We start from the raw sequence: 19,970 nt of genomic DNA, 5'->3' as shown, positions 1-19,970 counted from the left end.
AAGTCCTGAAACCTTAGGTCAAAAAGTTAAATCTGTTTAGGATGTAGTTCTTGAGTCACTTGTGGCTCACAGCTTGGTTGGTCTCTTGACAGGCAACATATGGTGTAGCAGTGGGACTCTACGCTTCCCAGAGGATTGTCACCTAATCAGAATGAATGCTGCCTGGATTACTGTCCTGTTAGAGGGGCTGAATTGACTGACCAGGCAGGTTGTGACTGCTTTATCAGTCCCCGCCAAGGAGCACACAGTGCCCTTCAGCCACCAGAACTGAGGCAGCAGGGCCATGCGTGTGTGTAGTCAGGTGAGAAGAGGGAAGGAAGGAAGGAAGAGGCAGGGTGAAACACAGTGTGAGTGGGAGAGGGGGCTCAGGTTGAATGAGGGACGTTGCGAGTGACAAATGACCGCAGTCACAGTGCCAATGGCATCGTGGTCTTGTGGCCCTCTCACTTGTGCACTCTTACTGTAAAGCTGAAAGCTGGAGTCTGAATTGGCTTAAAATTTGGGTTGTCCCTTTTAGTTTCACTTTTGATGTGTTCCTGCTTAAGGGTTCAGACCTTTACCCCTTTTTTTCCCCTCATGGGGAATGTGATATGGTAGAGACCCTTCACGTAAGGCTGAAGTGTCAGATTTGAATTTACACTAGGCATAATTTAAAAATGAATTATTAAATCAGTTGTTTGCTAGAGAAACTTATTTTTCTTTCTTGTCTTTCAGTTCCTTGATGACTTAAACAGGTGGAGTCTTCTTCTCATTTCCCCTTTTATTTGTCCTGATAAGATACTTAAGGCAGAACATATAGCTTTTGTGACAGAAAGCATTTCAGCTCAGACAGATCATTTGCAGAGAGTACCTGGCTCTTCAAAAGAGGTAAGTAGTTATCTTTGTTTCTTGCATAGAAAGCAGTACAGGTGGGTCATTTGTATAAATCTTGAAGGAAATAAATCTAAAAGGAAAAATAATAAATGTTAGATAGATTTTGGATCTTATAAAAGATAAAGGCTGTGGTATCATTCACACAATTTTTACTGAAACTAGGTGCCTTATTTGGTTTTTGCTTTCAAAATTGACTCTTAAATCACTGTTTGTCAGTTGTCTGAATATGGTTTTGTTAGGTACTGGTTTATAAACGTAAGTTTTAAAAGGGGTCATTTTCAGTTATGAGTCAGCAGACAGATTTGTAGTCTTTATTAATGTGTTCACCTTTCAGAAGAAAACCAAAACTCTTCACTTTTCCTCCACTTGTGGAGTTCAAGTTATAGCTTAACTTGAAACTTGAAACCGTTCTCCAAAATGGTACAGCTCTGTAGTTGGGGTTTGACAAACTTTCTTGAAGAAAACAAACAAGCGTGTCACTTTCATAAGACTTCCTTTCTGGAGAATGGAATTTTTGATGTAGATAAGCAGACTGAATCTTCTCAGAATCACAGAATGACAGAATCATTTGTTTGGAAGAGACCTTTAAGATCATTGAGTCCAACTGTTCACCCTGCACTGCCGGAGTCCCTAAACTGTGTCCCTCAGCACCACATCCACACATCTTTTAAACACTTCCAGGGATGGGGACTCCACCGCTTCCCTGGATAACCTGTTCCAATGCTTAATGACCCTCTGTGTAAAGAAATTTTTCTTGATATCGAACCTAAATTCTCCGTGATGCAACTTAAGGCCATTTTCTCTCGTCTTGTCATTCATAACATGGGAGAAGAGATTGACCCCCACCTCCCCACAACCTCCTTTCAGGTAGTTGTAGAGAGCGATAAGGTCTCCCCTGAGCCTCCTCTCCTCCAGACTAAACAATCCCTGCTCCCTTAGCTGCTCCTCATAAGACAAGTTCTCTAAACCCTTCACTAGTTTCATTGCCCTTCTCTGAATCTGCTCCAGCACCTCAACATCCTTCTTGAAGTGAGAGGCCCAAAACTGGACACAGTGCTCAAGCTGTGGCCTCACCAGTGCCCAGTACAGGGGGACAATCACTTCCCTCCTCCTGCTGGCCACACTATTGCTGATAGAAGCCAGGATGCCATTGGCTGCCTTTGCTGCCTGGGCACACTGCTGGCTCCTATTCAATCAAAAGGACCCCCAGATCCTTTTCTGCTGTGCAGCTCCCCAGCCACTCTTCCGCCAAGCCTGTAACGTTGCAGGGGATTGTTGTGGCCCAAGTGTGGGACTTGGCACTTGGTCTTGTTGAATTTCATACAGTTGTCCTTAATTCATTGATCCAACCTGTCCAGATCCCTCTGTAGAGCCTCCTGACCTTCAGGCATATCGACGCTACTTCCCAACTTGGTGTCATCTGCAAACTTGCTGAGGGTGCACTCGGTCCCCTCATCCAGATCATTGATAAAGGTGTTAAAGAGAACAGGCTCCAATACTGAGCCCTGAGGGACACCACTGGTGACCGTCAGCCAGCTGGATTGAGCTCCATTCCCCACCACTCTCTGGGCCCGGCCATCTGGCCAGTTTCTGATCCAGTGAAGTGTCCACCCACCCAGAACTGCAGAAGAACGTTATGTTTCTGCAGAAGAACGTTATGAGAAACGATGTCAAAGGCCTTACTAAAGTTCAGGTAAACAACATCCACAGCTCTTCCCTCCTCCGCTAAATGGGTCACCTTGTCATAGAAGGAGATCAGGGTGGTCAAACAGAACCCAGCCTTCCTAAATCCATGTTGACTGGGCCTGATCACCTGACTATCCTGTGCATGCTGCATGATGGCACTCAGGATGATCTGCTCCATGACTTTCCCTGGCACCGAGGTCAGACTGACAGGCCTGTAGTTCCCTGGGTCCTCCTTCTGGACTTTCTTGTAGATCAGAGTCATGTTTGCCAACTTCCAGTCAAATGGGACTTCCCCTGTCAGCCAGGACTGTTGGTGAATCATGGAAAGTGGCTTGGTGATTATGCCAGCTCCCTCAGAATTCTTGGGTGGATCTCATCTGACCCCATAGACTTCTGCACATCTAAGATGGGCAGCAGTTCACTTACCGTTTCCTCTTGGATTATGGGACCTTGATACTGTTCCCCATCTCTGGCGTCTGGTTCCAGAGGGCAAGCACTCAGTGAGTTGGTCTGACCGTTGAAGACTGAGGCAACCCTCCTTTTGCTGTTAATGTATTTATAGAAGCTTTTTTTATTATCCCTTATGGCAGTGGCCAGAATAAGTTATAGCTGGGCTTTTGCTTTTCTAATCTTCTCCCTGCACAGTCTCGCAAAATCCTTGTAGTTTTCATGAGTGACTTAACCTTCTTCCATAGGCCATATGCTTTCTTTTTCTTCTTGAGCTCTAGCCAGCGCTCTCTGTTCAACCAGGCCAGTCTTCTGCCCCTCCAGCTCTTCTTGTGGCTCACTGGGACAGCCTGCTCCTGGGCTTTGAAGATTTCCCTCTCAAGGATTGTCCAGCCTTCCTGGACCCCTTTGCCCTTCAGGACCGCCTCCCAAGGGACCCTGCCAACCAGTCTCCTGAAAAGCTTAAAGTCTGCCCTCCGGAAGTCCAAGGCAGTAGGTCTACTGACCCCTCTCTCTACTGCTTCTAGAACAGAAAACTCTATTATCTCCTGATCACTGTGTTGAAGATGGCCTCCAACCTTCACATTATCCACAAGTTCTTCTTGGGTGGTGAACAGCAGGTCTAGCAGGGAGTCTCCCCTGGTTGGTTCCCTCACCAACTGTCTGAGGAAGTTGTCTTCCACAGACTCTAGGATCCTCCTGGACTGTTTCCTCACTGCTGTATTGCATTTCCAGCAGAAATCTGTTAAATTGAAGTCATCCACAAGAACAACTGACAGTGACTGTGAGATTTCTCCTAGTTGTCTGAAGAATATTTCATCTACGTCTTCTTCCTAGTTGGGTGGTCTGTAGCAGACTCCCACTGTGATGTCTGCCTTGTTGGCCTTCCCCCGACTTTAATTTCTGTGTTTAGTTAATGATTCTGATAGTGTGTACTTTTATTAAACCCTTGTAGTTGACTTTTGGTCTTTTTATCAGCATTCTTTTTAGAATTTGTGCTGAAAGCCATGTCATAGAAATAATACAAATAGAATTTTACTTACAGAACATGATAATGCTCTCCTGCCATTTTGTGTATTACTTGAAGCTTTCATAGCCTTAGTCTTGGGAAAGATGCATTTGTACTCCCAGTTTGCTTTCAGCACTTAGTGTGGATGCTACTTTGTTAACTTCTCTCAGGACTGAATCTTCCAGCAGGTATTGCTTGCTACATGACCCTTCCTCAGTAGATTCTTTTGGATGTATTCAGTCTTGTATTTGACCTTTGTAGTAATGAAGGGTGCACTTTTCTGTGAAAGGAGCTATCAACTGATATCAACTGATCTCTAGCTGAGATGTGTTGTCCCATCATACTGTTAGGTGCAGTAGTTGTTTTAAACACATCAGGCATCACAGAAACAGGTCTTAAAAGTGATTCTGCCAATTTAGTATTTTATAATCCTAGTAGCTACACTTTTTTAAAGTACTTTCTTTAAAATTATTTCCAGTCATTACATTTACCATGTGTGCCGTTTTGGTTTGATGATGTCCCTCTGCCTACTGTTGTACTGCTTTTTAATAGAATCCTTTGGGAAGGAAGGGCAGTTTCTATTTGTAGTTTGTCTCACAGACTCATAATACTGCTGGTGTTTTGATATTTTTCTGTACCCTTTTCAAGCTGAAAAACATGCATATGCTTTATTCTAGATTGTGAAGTGGTCAGACTATTGCTCACCGTTGGCCTATAAACCTGGTGAACCTTATAAGTTAATTGCTGAAGCAAGCGTAGATAATTTCAGTGATCTTGGAATAGCATTCATGGAAGACAGGCTTGAAATGGATAATGGAATGGTGCCACACAAGATTGTTTGTAAGTATCTTCATGAATTGTTTTTTATGGTAGAACATGTTTGTTTCATGGTTATTTTAGGACTGTGCATATAGTCTTCATACCTACATAAAAACCTGATGTTTTTATTTTGGCACAATGTTTTCTTCTCTTTGTCACGCTAAGCAGTTGTAGCACCACAGTATTTTATGACTGTCAAATATAGAGATCCTTGAAAAGTTAGACCACTTTTTGAGTGAGTTTCTCTCTTCATAGAATGTCTTACAAATGCAACAAAAGAAATACTGCCCCAGTCATTTACTTTTCAAAATGTTTTCTGGCTCATTTTGCTCAGGTACTGTGTGCATGCTAGAACTGCTCCAGGAGAACAGGCTGATGGAGGCTGTTGATGGAATAGCATATAGGCTGGTAGCTATGAAATTGTCCTGGGATGCAAAGAAAGTCTTATTTCAAATTCTGCTCCAAACTATGCAAAAGGAATATAGTTTCAAGGGAATGCAAGTGTTGTAAGTGAAGACAGTGATTGGATTTAGATCTGGTGTATTTTGTGCCATTTGACTATTTTGTTAATCAAGTCTTTCACTGAATTTATTCGAGAAATCAGGAGCAAAGACATAATATTGTTTATTTGGCCTTATGGGAGTGGAGAGGGATTCAGTAAATTTTGCAGACTTGGATTTGAAATAGTTTCGTGGCTCAGCAGCTGAAAAAAAAATTACTGTATGAAGAGTATTTTTTCTCTCCTCTTTCTCATTTAGATTACTCTGCAAGTTTCACACTGACATTAATAATCTTTGCCCTTCTTTCCTCACTTGTATTTGCTAGAATTTTTTTATCTTTGAATTTCCATCCTTGTTGTGGGGAGAAAGGTCACAAGTCTTGCTATGTGTGGGTATGTCTCCCTTTGTGCCGACTGTGAAAGCAGTTCAGATTTTTTTTTTTGTTTTCTTTTACTTGCACCAAATTTTTATCAGCAGCCTTCAGCACTGCAAGAGACGGTGTTGCCATCTTACCCAAACTCATTGCTTTATTAGCTTATTTTAAAATCCTTTATTTCAAAATAGCAGCAAGCGATTTTCTACCCTGCCCTCCTTAAGAGACCAGCATTTTTCCAAAGGTACTTCCCTTGCTTAATTTTGTCCTTTGCTGGGGTCAGAGGAAGAGGCAAAACAAGATGACAAGGCAATGCATTTATGAGATCTTTCTCATCTTCCCAGCTGTAGACTATTGTTCCTTTAAGAACACATCAGCATTGTGTACAGGAGCAGTCGTTTTATTTTTGTGCAAATACTTTTGCACTCACAGTAAATTAATTTGTCTAAGTGTGCCCTGTAAATACTGAATTTTGTGCTCTCAGTTGGACTTTCCTGAAACAAAGTGTCATTAGAGTAAATGCCTTGTGTTCAGAGTGCAAATCTATTGCGTTCTTGGGGAAGGAGCGTAAGGGTTTGGTCTGTCAAACCAGTGAAATTTTTGCTATTGTGGCTGATTTGTACTGAGATCTAAATCCCGCTGTGATAGCTCTTTTAATAGAATTTTTATAACCCATTTTTCTTATTCTGTCATTCTTCCAGCTGTTCATTTACAGGAATCCACTCTGAAGGAGTTGGTGCAGGTGGCACCATCTGTAAAAGAGCAAAGTGTAAGCAGTACACAAATGGATGAAGTAACTCCTGCTGCTGCTTCTGGGACTACTGTTAAATCAGGATTAGGAGCAGCTGAGTCTGCAGGACAAAGCGAGGAGGAGAAATTCAAGGTAGAGAAAGAAAGTGAGCATGAAGATGAATCTAGCAGTCTATCTGACAAAGAGACAAGTGCTGGAGAACATCGTCACTTGCATCTTTCCAGCTGTCATGAATGCCTGCAGCTTGAAAACAGTACTATTGAATCGGTCAGATGTGCCTCTGCAGAAAACATTCCAGAGCTTTCTGATGATGGCGATAGCAAACTGGAAGAAAAGAATGATGACTGTCCAGCAAGAGGAATAAAGAGAATAAACCTTGCTGGAAAACCCCCTAATGTATTGATTTATCTTGGCTCTGAAAATGCAACAGTGGAATTTGAGCAGATCAAATCAATCCTTCAGGAATGCATTGACGCAGACAGCTACACCATCTACCAGCTGCATGAGGAACAAGTTCTGAAAGATCCGTGGATTGATAATTCACTGCTGCTGATCATTGCCACAGAGAAGCCTATTTCTAAGGAGAACCACAAACAATTTATGAAGTTTTTATCTAAAGGTGGGAAGATTCTAGGTTTTTCTTCATCTTTTGTGTTTGAAGGCATACAAATAAAGAGAAGAAACAAACTGAAGAAGACTGTTCAGGAAGTAGTGGTCTCTAAAATGGACAGAACTGAAATTAAGTTAAATCTTTTGCTCAGTGGCTGTATTTTTGAGGAAGTGGTGAAGGAAGATACCAGCAAAGTGAAGACATTGAGTCAATTAAATAATGCTGATAAAGATACAGTTATTGTTCATCTGACTTACGGAGACAGTGGAGGAGAAGCCATTCTTTCTCAGGTACTGTGTATGCAGAAGCAGTCATTTGCTCATCGCTACGTGGTGGTGTAGCATGCTAATGTACAAGGGCTCTGAATGCAGGATGGTTTTCACTTGATCCTCAGGAAGCTAATAGAATGGTAGAGAATGTCACTGCTCTTCTGTGTTCTTTTCACCATGCAGCCGTACACATGTAGATTACGCAATATCGCAGTGGCTGGCAGTGGAGAGAGCAGATTTGCATAGTAAGCAAGCATCTTCAAGAGCACAGCTATGCTTTTCTGCCTGCTAGAAGTTGTGCAGTGATACAGCTGTGCATTTTGGAGGTTTTGGGAGGTGGGAACAGGAAGAGCCAAGTCGTTGGTGGACTCGGGGTGAAAACTTATACTGGCAAGATAAAAAAGGAGACATCCTTATAAAAATCCAGTGAATCAGAGAGTCAGGAGAGGATGTAAAATAAACCTTGCAAGAAAGTAGTCTCTGAAGGTTTAAGGTTAAGGTAGCCGGCACTCTGGAAATCTGACTAGCAAATGAACGTCCCAGCCTTTATTACTTGTTGCATGCAACGCCTAGAAAAACTGCTGTACGATTCTTGCTTGACCAAGTAATTACACAGTGAAGGCGAGTCTTGGACAGTACTGAAGTGCCATTGCTGATTTAGATTGGTCAGTTCTTTTTTTGCTACTATTGCTACCAGTTACTCAGTTATATTCTGTTCGTATCTTAGAGTTGTGAATAAAGTGAACCATTGTATGTTTTTCTAGCACTGTTTTAATGAAGGCTAATTTCTAGATGGGTGTTAGGCTCATGATGTTAGCTTTGCTGTTCTGTCATTTAAAACTCTTTATTCACTTGGAAGGCATTTTTTCTATGTACTGTCAAAATTATTGGTTTTTCTTTTCTAAACCTTGCCATGTTTTCAGTCAGTAATATGTGCTCCTATATTTTTGTGGGGTGGTGGAGGAGAATCTGGTCTGCTGGACACTTGCTTTTTTTGCTTCCCGAGTTTTCCTTCAGGCTTTAAACTTTCAAATGTTTACATTCTGCATCTAACAAATAGCTCAGAACACCTGGGGGACAAAAGTGGGGGTGTCTAGAATGAGCCAAAATCTTATTTATTCCGCTTAAGAGCAATAATATCCCACCAAATAGGTACCTCTCCAGTGTTATGGTATTGTGTTCCCTGTTACAAATCCAAACAAAACCCACACCCCCTCAAAAAGTTAAACAACATATAAGTTCACGTGTTCATAACCTTTTTTTGTTGTTGTTACTCTCTGTCTTCCTGCATAATGGGTGAGGAAGCTTCCATGGCTGTATGAAGGTAAATGCTGGTCACCAATTAATATTTAAATATTCACAGATATCTGGCTAAAGTTTTGGGTAATAGAAAAGCTGATAAGAGTTACCATTAAATTTGGAAAATAAGTCTAAGCCCTGGAGGTTCCAGCTGGTGGATGAAAAGCTGGACATGGGCTGGCAATCTGCACTTACAACCTAGAAAGCCAACCATATCGTGGGCTACATGAAAAGCAGCATGGCCAGCAGGTCAAAGAAGGTGATCCTGCCTCTCTACTCCACTCTGGTGAGACCCAGACTCCACCTGGAGTGCTGCCTCCAGCCCTGGAGTCCCCAGCACAAGACATGTCCTGTTGCAACAGAACAAGGAGTAAAAATGGTTTTAAAGTAAAAGAGGGGAGATTTAGACTACAAATAAGGAAGAAATTTTTTACGATGAAGGTGGTGAAACACTGGAACAAGTTGTCCAGAATGGTGGTAGAAGCCCCATCCCTGGAAACATTCCAGGTCAGGTTGGACAATGGGGCTCTGAGCAGCCTGATCTAGTTGATGATGTTGCTGCTCACTGCAGGGGTGGGATTGGACTGTGTGACCTTTAAAGGCCTCTTACAACCCAAACCATTCTATGATGATTCTGTGAAGATGGTTCTACCTGGGTGTATAATCTGTGATTTCAGCCATTTTGTAGTAAAACTTTTAAAATGAGCCTGAAGACAACTTGCATGTTTTGAGTTAGCCTCAGTAGAAGCAGAGGTAACCATTTTCTTTTTAGCATGACCGTTCACAATTTTATTTTGCTTCAAGCAGCACAATGACAAAAGCAAAGCAAGATTTATTTACCAGTATTTAAGTAGATGAGGAATATAATGGAGATATGGCTGAACAAACTTTATGGAAGATTTTAGGACCTATGTTTACCAGTACTGTAGCTAGAGGAGAACTTTCTTTGGAGCCCAGAGCACTCAATTTTAACTGCTCACATATCAGGTAGCATACACTCTTGTAGCAATCACGTAATTCGGAAGCAGTCATAGGATTTCTTATAAGTGTTCTCTCTTATCAGTTTATCAGATTAAATCTTCTGGCTTATTGGAAACTTATACGTAATAGCACGTGTCTAGCTTTACGTAGGCAGCTTTGCCACCCATGTGCTGTATGCTTGTACTAGAAAATTGATTAGATACTGTTGCTATCTGTTTCTGCAAGTTCTGTGGTAAAACCTGCTTTGCTGTACAGTTTAAATTGACCCTTCTGCTGTAGTAAAACTTAATACTGCAGAGGTTTTTCCCAGAAAAAGGTCATTATAGTATATCGTCAAAAATTGGATTAAAAGGATTAGTGTGTTGTTTTATAATTTTTAAATGACTTCCAGTCTGGATTTGAAAAGCCTTATTGTTTTCTCTTTGGGGGACTGAAGTGACATCAGCCCATAAATATTCTGTCACAGACTTGTTCTTTCTCTATGTCTGTTTCTGTACTCTTCTGTGCCCCTCCCTCCCTTTCAACATATTTCCCTCAATTTCAGTGAAGGAGATAATATAGGAAGGATGAAGAACATCATTAAAATGTGCGAAACTGGCGAAATGAACAACAGTAGCTTGTGATTTTCGGTAAATGAATATGCATAGAATAGGGTACAAAGGCTTCTAAATACCGTGAAACACTTCTTCAAAAACAAAACAAAGCAAAAAAACCCCACAAAATAATCAAACCAAAAAGGAGGTCTTGAAGGGATATTTTTTTCTTCTACATTTCATTTCTACTTTTAAGCATCTGCTTCAGCCCTGAGAAGCGATGCTCTACAACGTGGTGTTCTTGGGTTCTTAGTTCTCTTGAAGACAGAAGCATTTCTTGCCTTTACTGATTGCAGCTTAATTAATGTGACACAGTAAGGACTTGCTCAGCCCAAGTTCTACATATCTTGTGCAACCTCTGATAAAGCTCTTTCAAGTTTAATGTATTTCTGCTCTTGTACAAGCCAGAATATGAGCAATATTGCTGTTGGTTCTAGATTGCTAGCAGACATGAACAGCAGAAGTTTATGTTACTAAACACAAGTTTGAACAACTCCTCCAGGAGGAGACCAGTTTATTAAGAGGGGATATTTTGTGTAGGTTTCAGAGAAAATTGTAGTGTACTGACAACTGCGATCCCTGAATCGTATACTAAGTATGTAAGTATTCCCTAGTTCATTAGGACAATAAAGCCCTACTTGTGTAGATATGATGAAGCCATGAGAAACTTTTAAATTGCACTGGGTAGTTCAGCAACCACAGTCAGGATAAAGCTGCTTTTGGAACTCTTGTGCTTACCTCTCTCTGCCGTGCTAAAATGTGTAATGCCAACAAAATTATTATTTTTTTTTAATTCCCTTTGCACATATACTGCCAGGCACACTTGGAACTGGATATCAATTCTATGGATTTCCAAACTGAAGAGGATTTTAATTTGCTTAAGATAAGCAATACCAAGAGATACGAAGTTCTTAAGGAGATGCTGATATCACTTGGCCTGAGCTGTGAATTAAGAGAAATTCCTACATTAACACCTATTTATCTTCTCTCTTCTGATGAGGTAAGGTTTCTGCTTACATTTCAGTTGTTTGAGATTCACCCTGCAAGACAAATTAAGAGTTCACTTGAATAGACCTTGTTTCTTTTGTGGTATTTTTGTTCGGAAAGATTTACATGTGTAGTACAGGTAAGCAAAAAGTTTCATTTCTACTCTGTCACTATTTTGTTACCTGCTAGTAGTAGTTTTGAATTTAACCCGGGGGAAGTTGTGCAGCACTAACTTTTCAGTTGTTCGCGATATCTATTAAGAACTTTTATGCTTATTTGCATTATTCTGCAATATCAAAACACATGAGCGTGGTAAGCTACAGAAAGAACTGATTTGAAAGATAGGATTTGCTTTTCTTTAAAAACAAGGTAGAACGTTATGTACAAGCTGGCAACAAAAGATCAAACCCAAATTACGGAGAATGCTGTAGCAGACCAAAACTGAAAGACCTGAGTCAGTAGGGGAGAGTGTGTAATTACACAATGAAGAGCTTTATTTCTGAAGATGATGTAATATTTCCTAGAAATAGAATAGTTTCTTGTAATTCAAATAGTCTTCTGACAATTGTGGATTTCTCAATTTGAGATGTTGCTATGAAGAATTGTGAAGAACATACAAAGCACTGATTTTAACTTTTTTTTTAAACACTGTTTCAAATACATGAGAACCGAATTATATTGATCTGAAGGGGTGAAGCAATAGGTGATTAAAAAGCAATACAGGCTACTCTGACTCTTTGAAGTTGTTGTTTCCAACCCATATAGCACTGTCAATACTTGCTCTTAACACACTTGTCTGATTCTTGCTCCTTTTCTGTACCACCCTTCCATTAGCACCGAAATGAAGCATCTGTCTTTTAGGAGAACTCAACTACAAAAGCTCTTCCTCAGATGCCTATTCCTACCAGGATAATATATAACATCCCTTTTTTGGCTACAGATCAATCAATGAATAAAATGATGTATTACAGATTAATTTTTTAAAATAAGGATGATGTTTTAGATTTAGATTGTACTTTTCAAAACACTGTTTAATTATCTGGAAGATGGGTATGATAAGTGTTGCACATCTTGCAGATTTTGAATGAGATATACAATTTCATTTTCTGGCACGCACGTCAGCAGAAGATCCAGACAAGCTGACTAAAATACTATCAAGAGATGTATCTGTAAATTCAAATCTGCATTTGTTTTCTGAGTTTCTGAAGATACTGCCAAGACTTTCTAATGGTGCATTACATAATGCCCTTATATAGCAACTCAGATTGGATGTAACAACTGATCAAAATTAGGCACAATGCAGAGAGGCAGTTTTTTTATTCCACTTGAGTGATTGCCCTTTCATGTGTGCCAAACTCTGCCAGATTATCTCCACTTTTACACCACTGTTACAGTGGTGCAAATATTACTGGAATTGCTTCTATCCAACCTTTTGTTTGAAGCAGAGCCATTGCCAACACTAGATCAGGTCAGCCACGCCTGGGTTGAATCTTGAAAACCTCCCAGGATGCAAACTGCAACCCGTCTGTTGCAGCCTGTACCATTCTAGTGATTGGTTTTGTTCTGATGTTGAGCCTGAACCTCTCAAGCTGCAGTTTATGGCTGATGGTGCTTTACGATGTTGTCTGACACCATGAAAAAGCATTTGATTCTGTAATTCTTTTAACCCTCTTAAGTAGTTACAGATTGTTATTAAATCACTCTTTAGGCTCTTCTTTGTCAAACTGAACAAACCTAACTTCCTCATCCTCCTCTTATAGACGTGCTGTGTGCCTGTAACCCCTTTGTGGTTGCCTTCCGAGGAATCGTAACTAGCAATCCCTTGCATTAAGCTGAAGTCTGCTTTCCCAAGACCTAACTCTACTGCTTCCATTCTCAGCCTTCCTCCAGATCTTGTGTTCTCATGGCTGCTACAGCCAATGCTGCTGTCTGTGACCAAATAAGAAACAAGTTCTTCCTTGTCTGTGAGCAGAAAATTCATAAGAATTGGTTATTTATTTGTGTGGCAGATGTGGAAACAAAACTAAAATCCATTTAGCCTTTTTGACTAATGTTAAGAAGACTTGTAGTTATTTAACTCTTTTTTTGTTCTCTGCTTTCACTCTTTCTTTGATTGTTTCTTTCCCATGGACTTGCAATTTTCAAACATGTTATGAATAAAAGAACGTAGCTAATTTCTATCCAAACTTGCCATCTAGTGGCATATTACAGGGTTGCATGTACTCCATTAAATGAATTTTTGTCTGTATACTGTATAGTGAAAGTTTATATCAAAATTAGTTTTTTAAATGTTGACTTTTTTCTTTTTTTCTTAATGGTAGTTTTTCTGTGCCAGTACGTGTAATCATTGTTTCAATGTCTTTCACTTTAGCCACAACCTGCTTCAAGACTATTGTGTGAAAGGGAGTTGCAGCTTGTGTGTAAAAACTACAGTTATTAATGAAGAAATATCATATTAAAATAACTAAGGAGTATGTAATAGTTTAGCTTTCTGACAAGTTATTTTTCTCCATATATCCTGTTCTACATAGGTCTTCTTGCTTTTCTACAGAGCAAGAAAATATCAGAAATTTACCTGACAGGTGAATAACTTGAGAAAATACTTAAACTTTTTTAAGATCAGAGTGAGTAGTACTGGAAGTGGAAAAACTATCTTGCAAGCTGTAGCACTCTATTTGTATGGTGAGCTTGTCCGGTATAGGTCACTGGGGATGTATTAGGTAGTATATTCCTTCTCTTAGAGATTATCCAACTAATGCTCATTAGCAGCAAGGGATTTTTTGATTATTATCTTATGCTTCCCTGTAATAAAAAAAGTCATAATGAATCAACTAATGATCAGACAAGCTCTGTGTCCTGTTAGCAGTTCCAAACACTCTTCTCCTTGCTTCGAAGATTTGGCAGTTCACTAATGATTCTTCATCTCCAAACTGGAGGTTGCACCTGTACTGTTATGTTTAAAAACCACTGGTGGACCTAACCATGTCAGATTTTCCTAATTAATTTTAGAAACTACAAGCTCCTTTTGTTTATGTGGAAGAAACAATGATTGACTTCGCTCCGCATGTTGTACTCCATTAAGAAAAAATGTAGGTTGTTGGGTTTTGTTTCTTTTTTTTTGCCTTTTAAAAATTCTTCTAAGTGTTAGTTTGGTTAGTTTTTTTCTTGCTGTAAGCTTCAGTTTACAGGAGAGCCTTACCCTGTTCTGTGTGGTTTCCTCGGTTTTTCTTCCCCACTCCCTTTCCTGCTTTATTGCTTCAGAACTTCCATCAGACCCATCTGTACTACATGGCATAAAACTTTCTGCATCAAATGAAACTTTCTCAACTTTAGTATATGAATAAATAGCTTTTCTTGTCTTCTGTCTACAATTCCTGAGCAATGTGTCTTTTTGCATCATTGTTGTAATGCAGTTAATAATTCAACCAAATCTATTATGCTTATTTGTATAAATTTGATTATTAAGACTTTCAAATCTTCCTGTCTGCTCTCTGAGTCTTGGATGGTGTTGTTTGTACTGTAATTTTTAGCTGCTTCTGAGGGGTGGTTTGGAATTCTTTTTTCCTCCTTAATGTTTGTATTTCAGAGTTTTAATTTCCAGGTTATCATCTCTCTTAAAATCACAGTCTTACTACATGGATTTAAAAAAGCCAATGAAATGTAAGCAGAATTGCATTAGCTTTCTGAAAATCAGTGTAACTTTAGAATTTGAGGTGGCAATTTCTTTAATTCCTTAAAAAAAAAAAAAAAAGGGCAAGCTAATGCTGGGGAGAAGAGTTGAATTTTGACTTAGTGTCCAGGATATCATATACATTATTTATTACCTTTTAAAAGTTTATATATGGTAAAAACTGGGGGCTAGTCTGATATGTGAAAAAGTAAGCGAAGGTGTAATTAACTTACACATAACTAAATTTGAACTAATTTTCTTTGAAAAAAATCTTTGGAACACAGTTAATATTTCATGAGGAGTTACAAACTTTTTAATGCACTTTTTGCCTTTAGCATATGAAAAGAAAGTTTTAGTTTAGGGTGGAATGTAGGAGACTTGGGAAAAACTGTTTAAACCTTGACAATAGTTACTTTGATAATTACACAGATTTTATCACTCTATAAAAATACATTAGAAATGGGATGGTCAGACTTTAAAAAAGTTATCTATTGACTGCATATGGCTTATCCAGACTAGATTTATGCTGCTGATACTATTCTAAACTAGAGATTTCCAGCTCTGCTGTATGTAGGGTGGAGATAGGATGAGTTGGAGGCTTTACTAAGTAAGCACTGAGTCTCATTTTAGCTGTTGAGTATCTTCCTAAACAGTGGAAATTAGATCACATTGTTACCACTGTTGAGATCACAATTATTTAGGTTACCTGTCAGTAGAAAGTTAAAATGTCAGACTGATATGTCAAACTGGAAAATAAAATTTGTTAAATTTTTCTGTGTATTGCAGATCTCAATTAATGTTACGGCTGTGATCGATTCCTGTATATTGGGGATTTTCAGTTTTACTGGTTTTTTTTTTTTCTTCTGTGTTTCTTTTGTTCACCTGGCTTTTTCCTTAAAATGCCTACAGGCACTACCAGTCTGAGATTTAACTTCTGGTAGTGTTATGACTTTGAATTGAAATAAAAGCTCTAGCGTATGAATAATGGATGATAATGCCCATCTGGTAAGAGGTCTTGATCTTACCACATAGAATTATGCTAGTCAATCCTCAACTAGTGCTCTCTGCTGCTGGTGTTGAGTGATTGCTGCGATAGCGTGCACTTTTTATTCCTGGTCTCCTTTCTTGTAAGTAGAGTATAAGGTAGGGGGCCTGGAAAGTAACAGCAATTGAGGCAACTCTTTCATCACAAGACTGCTTGCACTAAGGCTTGCCAGTATGGTTTGCCTCAGATAGACACGTATGGGCATTTTAAAATTCAGTTAACTGGGAAAAATCCGTACTATATTGATACAGTGCTACAGCCACAATGAAGGCAGCATTTGAACCAAAAGCAGTATAGTATGAAAGGCATGTTACTCGCTGGTTAATAGTTAAGTTAAATCTGTACAACTCATGGTATTAAGTGTAATTTTAGAGACAAGTATTGATATTGAAACACAGCACCTTTTCCTCTTTCCTTGATCTGGTGTAAAACAGGCAAATGGTAGGCTTGTACATTGCTGTAAAAAGAAAATTGTGTGTCACTGTGGTGCAGGGTGAACACAAAGTGTTGAAACAAATGTTGATCACTGTAAGCCTGTAGTCTGGCACCCATATGTTCAGTGGCAGCTTTAAGCATAGAGATCTGATTTTTTCTGCAGCTTTGCCTTTAAATGGTCAAACATTTACTCCTTCACATTGCCATCTTAAAGGATAACTTTTCAGACATAAATGCTAGGATCGTATTTTATTGCTATAAGTTTCAGCATAACATCTTCTAGGTTTCAAAACAAGAATTCATTCCTTGAACAATGAGGTAGATTTATCAGAATAGTGATTACTTCCATTAAGATGTATATTACGCTCACACATTTGTTGATTTGCTTCTTAAACTTGACTGCTAACTCCTCAGGCTGTGTTAGGCTGAATCACTTTTTTCAGTATCTTCCAAATGGATGGTGTCCAAATGATGAAAAGTAATCAGTCTTCATTGCTTGGGCTCAGCTAGTAGCTGTCTTTTAAACAATACGTTCTTCCAGGATAACAAACAGTCCATACAGACATACTGGGTGAAGCTCAAAGTTGTTTATTGGAGGCAGAATTAGGAAGTACAATTGAACGTACCTCTTGAATTTCAAACTTTCCTTTAAAGGACACTGGTATACAGAATACTGCACTCAAAAGGGTAATGCAGTGCAAAGACAACCTTGTGTATTTGAGTAACTCCGTACACTACAGCACAATCAGAATTCAATCAGACCAAATTTACATGTTCTGAGCTGCAGTTTTGATTCTGTGCTGGCATCGGCTGTTTTTAAATTCCAGGTCCATTATGTCAGCAAAGAGAGTATGAAGTTACTTTATCCTGAATAAATCTTTCTTTGAGGATGGGAAATTTGAACTCTCAGCTAACACTGTAATGAACCTAGATTTCAGGGTACATTTTGAAACAATTGTTTTTTGAAATATTTCCATGCATATTAATGTGTGTTGTAGAACTTGAGATTCGACTGCAGAACTTCAGAGTTGTTTTAAAAATTTCCAGTGCTAAAACCGGAGATAGTTATACTGAAACTCCAAAGCCTTGTTTTTATTGCTGTCCCAGTTTTTGTGCTTAAAAGGGAACCAAAAATGTATAATCTATAAAACAGAGGAGACGTGCTTGTTTTCTCCTGTCATCCTCAAAGCGTAAGCATCATCCCTGCCATTTAGGCAGTAGGACAAGAAGGAAGAGCCCTTTGGAGGTATTTATTCCAGAAAGAAAATTTGCTCCTTGCAGTAGCTCAGAAGTAACCCGAGAGCTGAGAAAAACATTGAATGAAAAGCACACCACCTAAGAGATCTGAAAGGATTCTGTTGATCACTGATGAATAGTTTATGTCTAATATTTTTTACTTTTGTTAACGTGTTATGTGTGTTATTTCAAATGAACAGTACATTGTTGCCAGAAATCTTTGTCTGTACTTCAGCACTTTGCCAGTTTGTCTCTTGGCTGGGAAAGAAAATGTATTTTATGGCAAAGTTTCTTCTGGGGAAAAAAAAAAGTAGATACAGCAATGTAAATGCATCTGTACCAGTAAAAATGTGTATTTGCTGGAGCAGCTTATTCTTTTTGGGAAATGGATTTAATATATGCCATGTGTGGAACTCTCTGCTGTTAAAAGCAATGTTTCTGCTAGGCTGGTTAGGCAATGCAGGGCATTTGGCAAACTCTGCGTTTTGACAGGTAGCATGGTTTTTCCTCTTAAGTGGCTTTCTGAAGAATTTATCTGTAAAACTTAATCCAAGGACTGATAATAAAGCACTAGAAATTAAAAAATATTTCCATGTCTTTAGGGCTTTTTTTCGTAGTAAACTGAAAGTTATTTGTTGGCTTGCAAGACTTTGAGTTGCGTGTGTATACAGAGAGGGTGGCTTTGCTTTTGTTTGTTTTGTATTCTTCTCCTTCCCCTCCTCATATTAACTTTTGTTTCTTTATCACAAAAACCCAGAGGGGTCACACTGATGGTAAACCAAAACTATTCCAGTGTTGTTGTCAATCATTGAAAAGCTCTTTGTATCAATGTCTGGATTCTAATAATAGTCTCTACCGTTTGCTGTTGTTTAAGCATGTGGTTCTGGAAGGAATGGTCCTCTGAGAGGAGATAGCTATTTGACAGTCAGTAGCTCCTTTTTGGTTTTTTTCCGTGTGCACTCAAGATAATAAAGGTACATAGGAACTGTCTCCTGCTTCAACGGTTCAGAGCTCTCTTGGTCAGAGGAAAGCAGAAAGCCATTCTTCTGAGAGCCACTGCCATCCTGACTGAGGTGTGAGTCCCTTCGGATTCCTGGCTTGTGCCCACTTCCAGAGGCAAGAAGTTTGCCAGCTAAATCAGCATGGAAAGGCCAGCCTCAGACGTGCTCCAGCTCGCTAAGGCTTTTTGGGCACCTGGTCTGTCCTAGTGCTTTTGGCATAAGAAGCGAGAATTCCATGGCATGGTGGAATAAAATGTAGAGATTTAAGATTATGTGGGTTTTTTTTTTTTTTTTAATTCACACCTGTGAGTGACTGGGATAATGATTATGGTCAGTTACCGTGGCTTACCAAGCACAGGGTAATTTCTTAATCTCTGGTAATATAATAAAGTAACTGAGAGGAACGGTGCTTCTCTCTTTTCTGTCCTTATCCTCTACAGTATATGGAGGGAGGATGAACTACAGGACTTGAAGGTAGGTGCAGCGTAAGTGAGGATGAATGGAAAAGAAGGGAAGGAAATCTGCAGATGGGAACCAAAATACTGGTTCTTGCTTCTCAGCGATATTTTGTCTTATACCTCAGTGAACAGTTTGGTAAAACTTGTCATACAGTCGTGTATTAGACAGAGATGGAATAAGTACTGTGTATTTTAGTGTATCTTTCTTATTTCTCCTAGTCTTCTATTACTCTACGTACCCTTATTAGTGTAGTTTTCTAATAGATCTGCCACTTAGTAAAATTTTTAAGCTTGTGGGTTCCAGCTGTTTGGTAGAGGCAAAAGCTTAAAAGAAGCCAAATTTCTATGGCAAATTTTATAACATACAGTGCAGGGCAGGATGCTTTTCAAAGCTAATTACACGCCAAGGCAGCCTGTCTGTCTTGCCTGGCAGTAAAGAGATGCTAGTGGCTAGAGTGCCAGTCTGCCCAAACACTGCTCTGACCAACACCTGCCCTTTTCTGCTCCCCTCCCAGCTGGGAGGGCAAGTGGTAGTAAAGAGGCAGGAACTTGTGAGGGACCGAGCGTGTTGCTGTGAAGAGGAAAGGGGTCTCATGGGAGGTTGAGGTGTGGGAGCTTGGAGATACAGGGTAGATGTGGTGGAGTGGTACCAGCTCCATGTATAACTGCACAGGTGATCTTACGGGGAGCTGCAGTGACATGAACAGTAACAGATAGCTATAGATTGGCTGCCTGACAGCTGTGTTCTTCCCCACAGCTGGAAGAGGTGATGGGAGTGTGACAAGGGAAGCAGCACACTGCTCTCACTGAAAAAACATCAATGCGATATTGAACTGACTCCTTTGTTTCATAACACCTCCTCTCCTCCACATATGGAAGGAACTGTTGGCTAGAGACTTGCTGGTCTCACTGCCTAGAAACAGGAGCA

General features: G+C 39.6%; 1 protein-coding gene across 1 annotated transcript in view; it reads left to right on the top strand.

Moving 5' to 3' along the window:
• The first annotated feature begins 721 nt into the window (after positions 1 to 721).
• Positions 722 to 19,970, top strand: part of LOC104491950 (biotin--protein ligase-like) — a 38,201-nt gene continuing 18,952 nt past the window's right edge. The window contains exons 1-4 of the mRNA XM_010134446.1: positions 722 to 867; positions 4,693 to 4,855; positions 6,409 to 7,358; positions 11,028 to 11,210. Coding sequence (XP_010132748.1) covers positions 4,804 to 4,855; positions 6,409 to 7,358; positions 11,028 to 11,210 — 1,185 coding nt within the window. The 5' untranslated portion in view covers positions 722 to 867; positions 4,693 to 4,803. The remainder of the gene's footprint in view (positions 868 to 4,692; positions 4,856 to 6,408; positions 7,359 to 11,027; positions 11,211 to 19,970) is intronic.

The sequence above is a fragment of the Buceros rhinoceros genome, unplaced genomic scaffold (genome assembly GCF_000710305.1).
Source record: "Buceros rhinoceros silvestris isolate BGI_N320 unplaced genomic scaffold, ASM71030v1 scaffold1384, whole genome shotgun sequence".
Taxonomy (NCBI): Eukaryota; Metazoa; Chordata; class Aves; order Bucerotiformes; family Bucerotidae; genus Buceros; species Buceros rhinoceros.
Note: the sequence above shows the minus strand (reverse complement) of the source record. Positions and strands in the feature narration are given on the sequence as shown.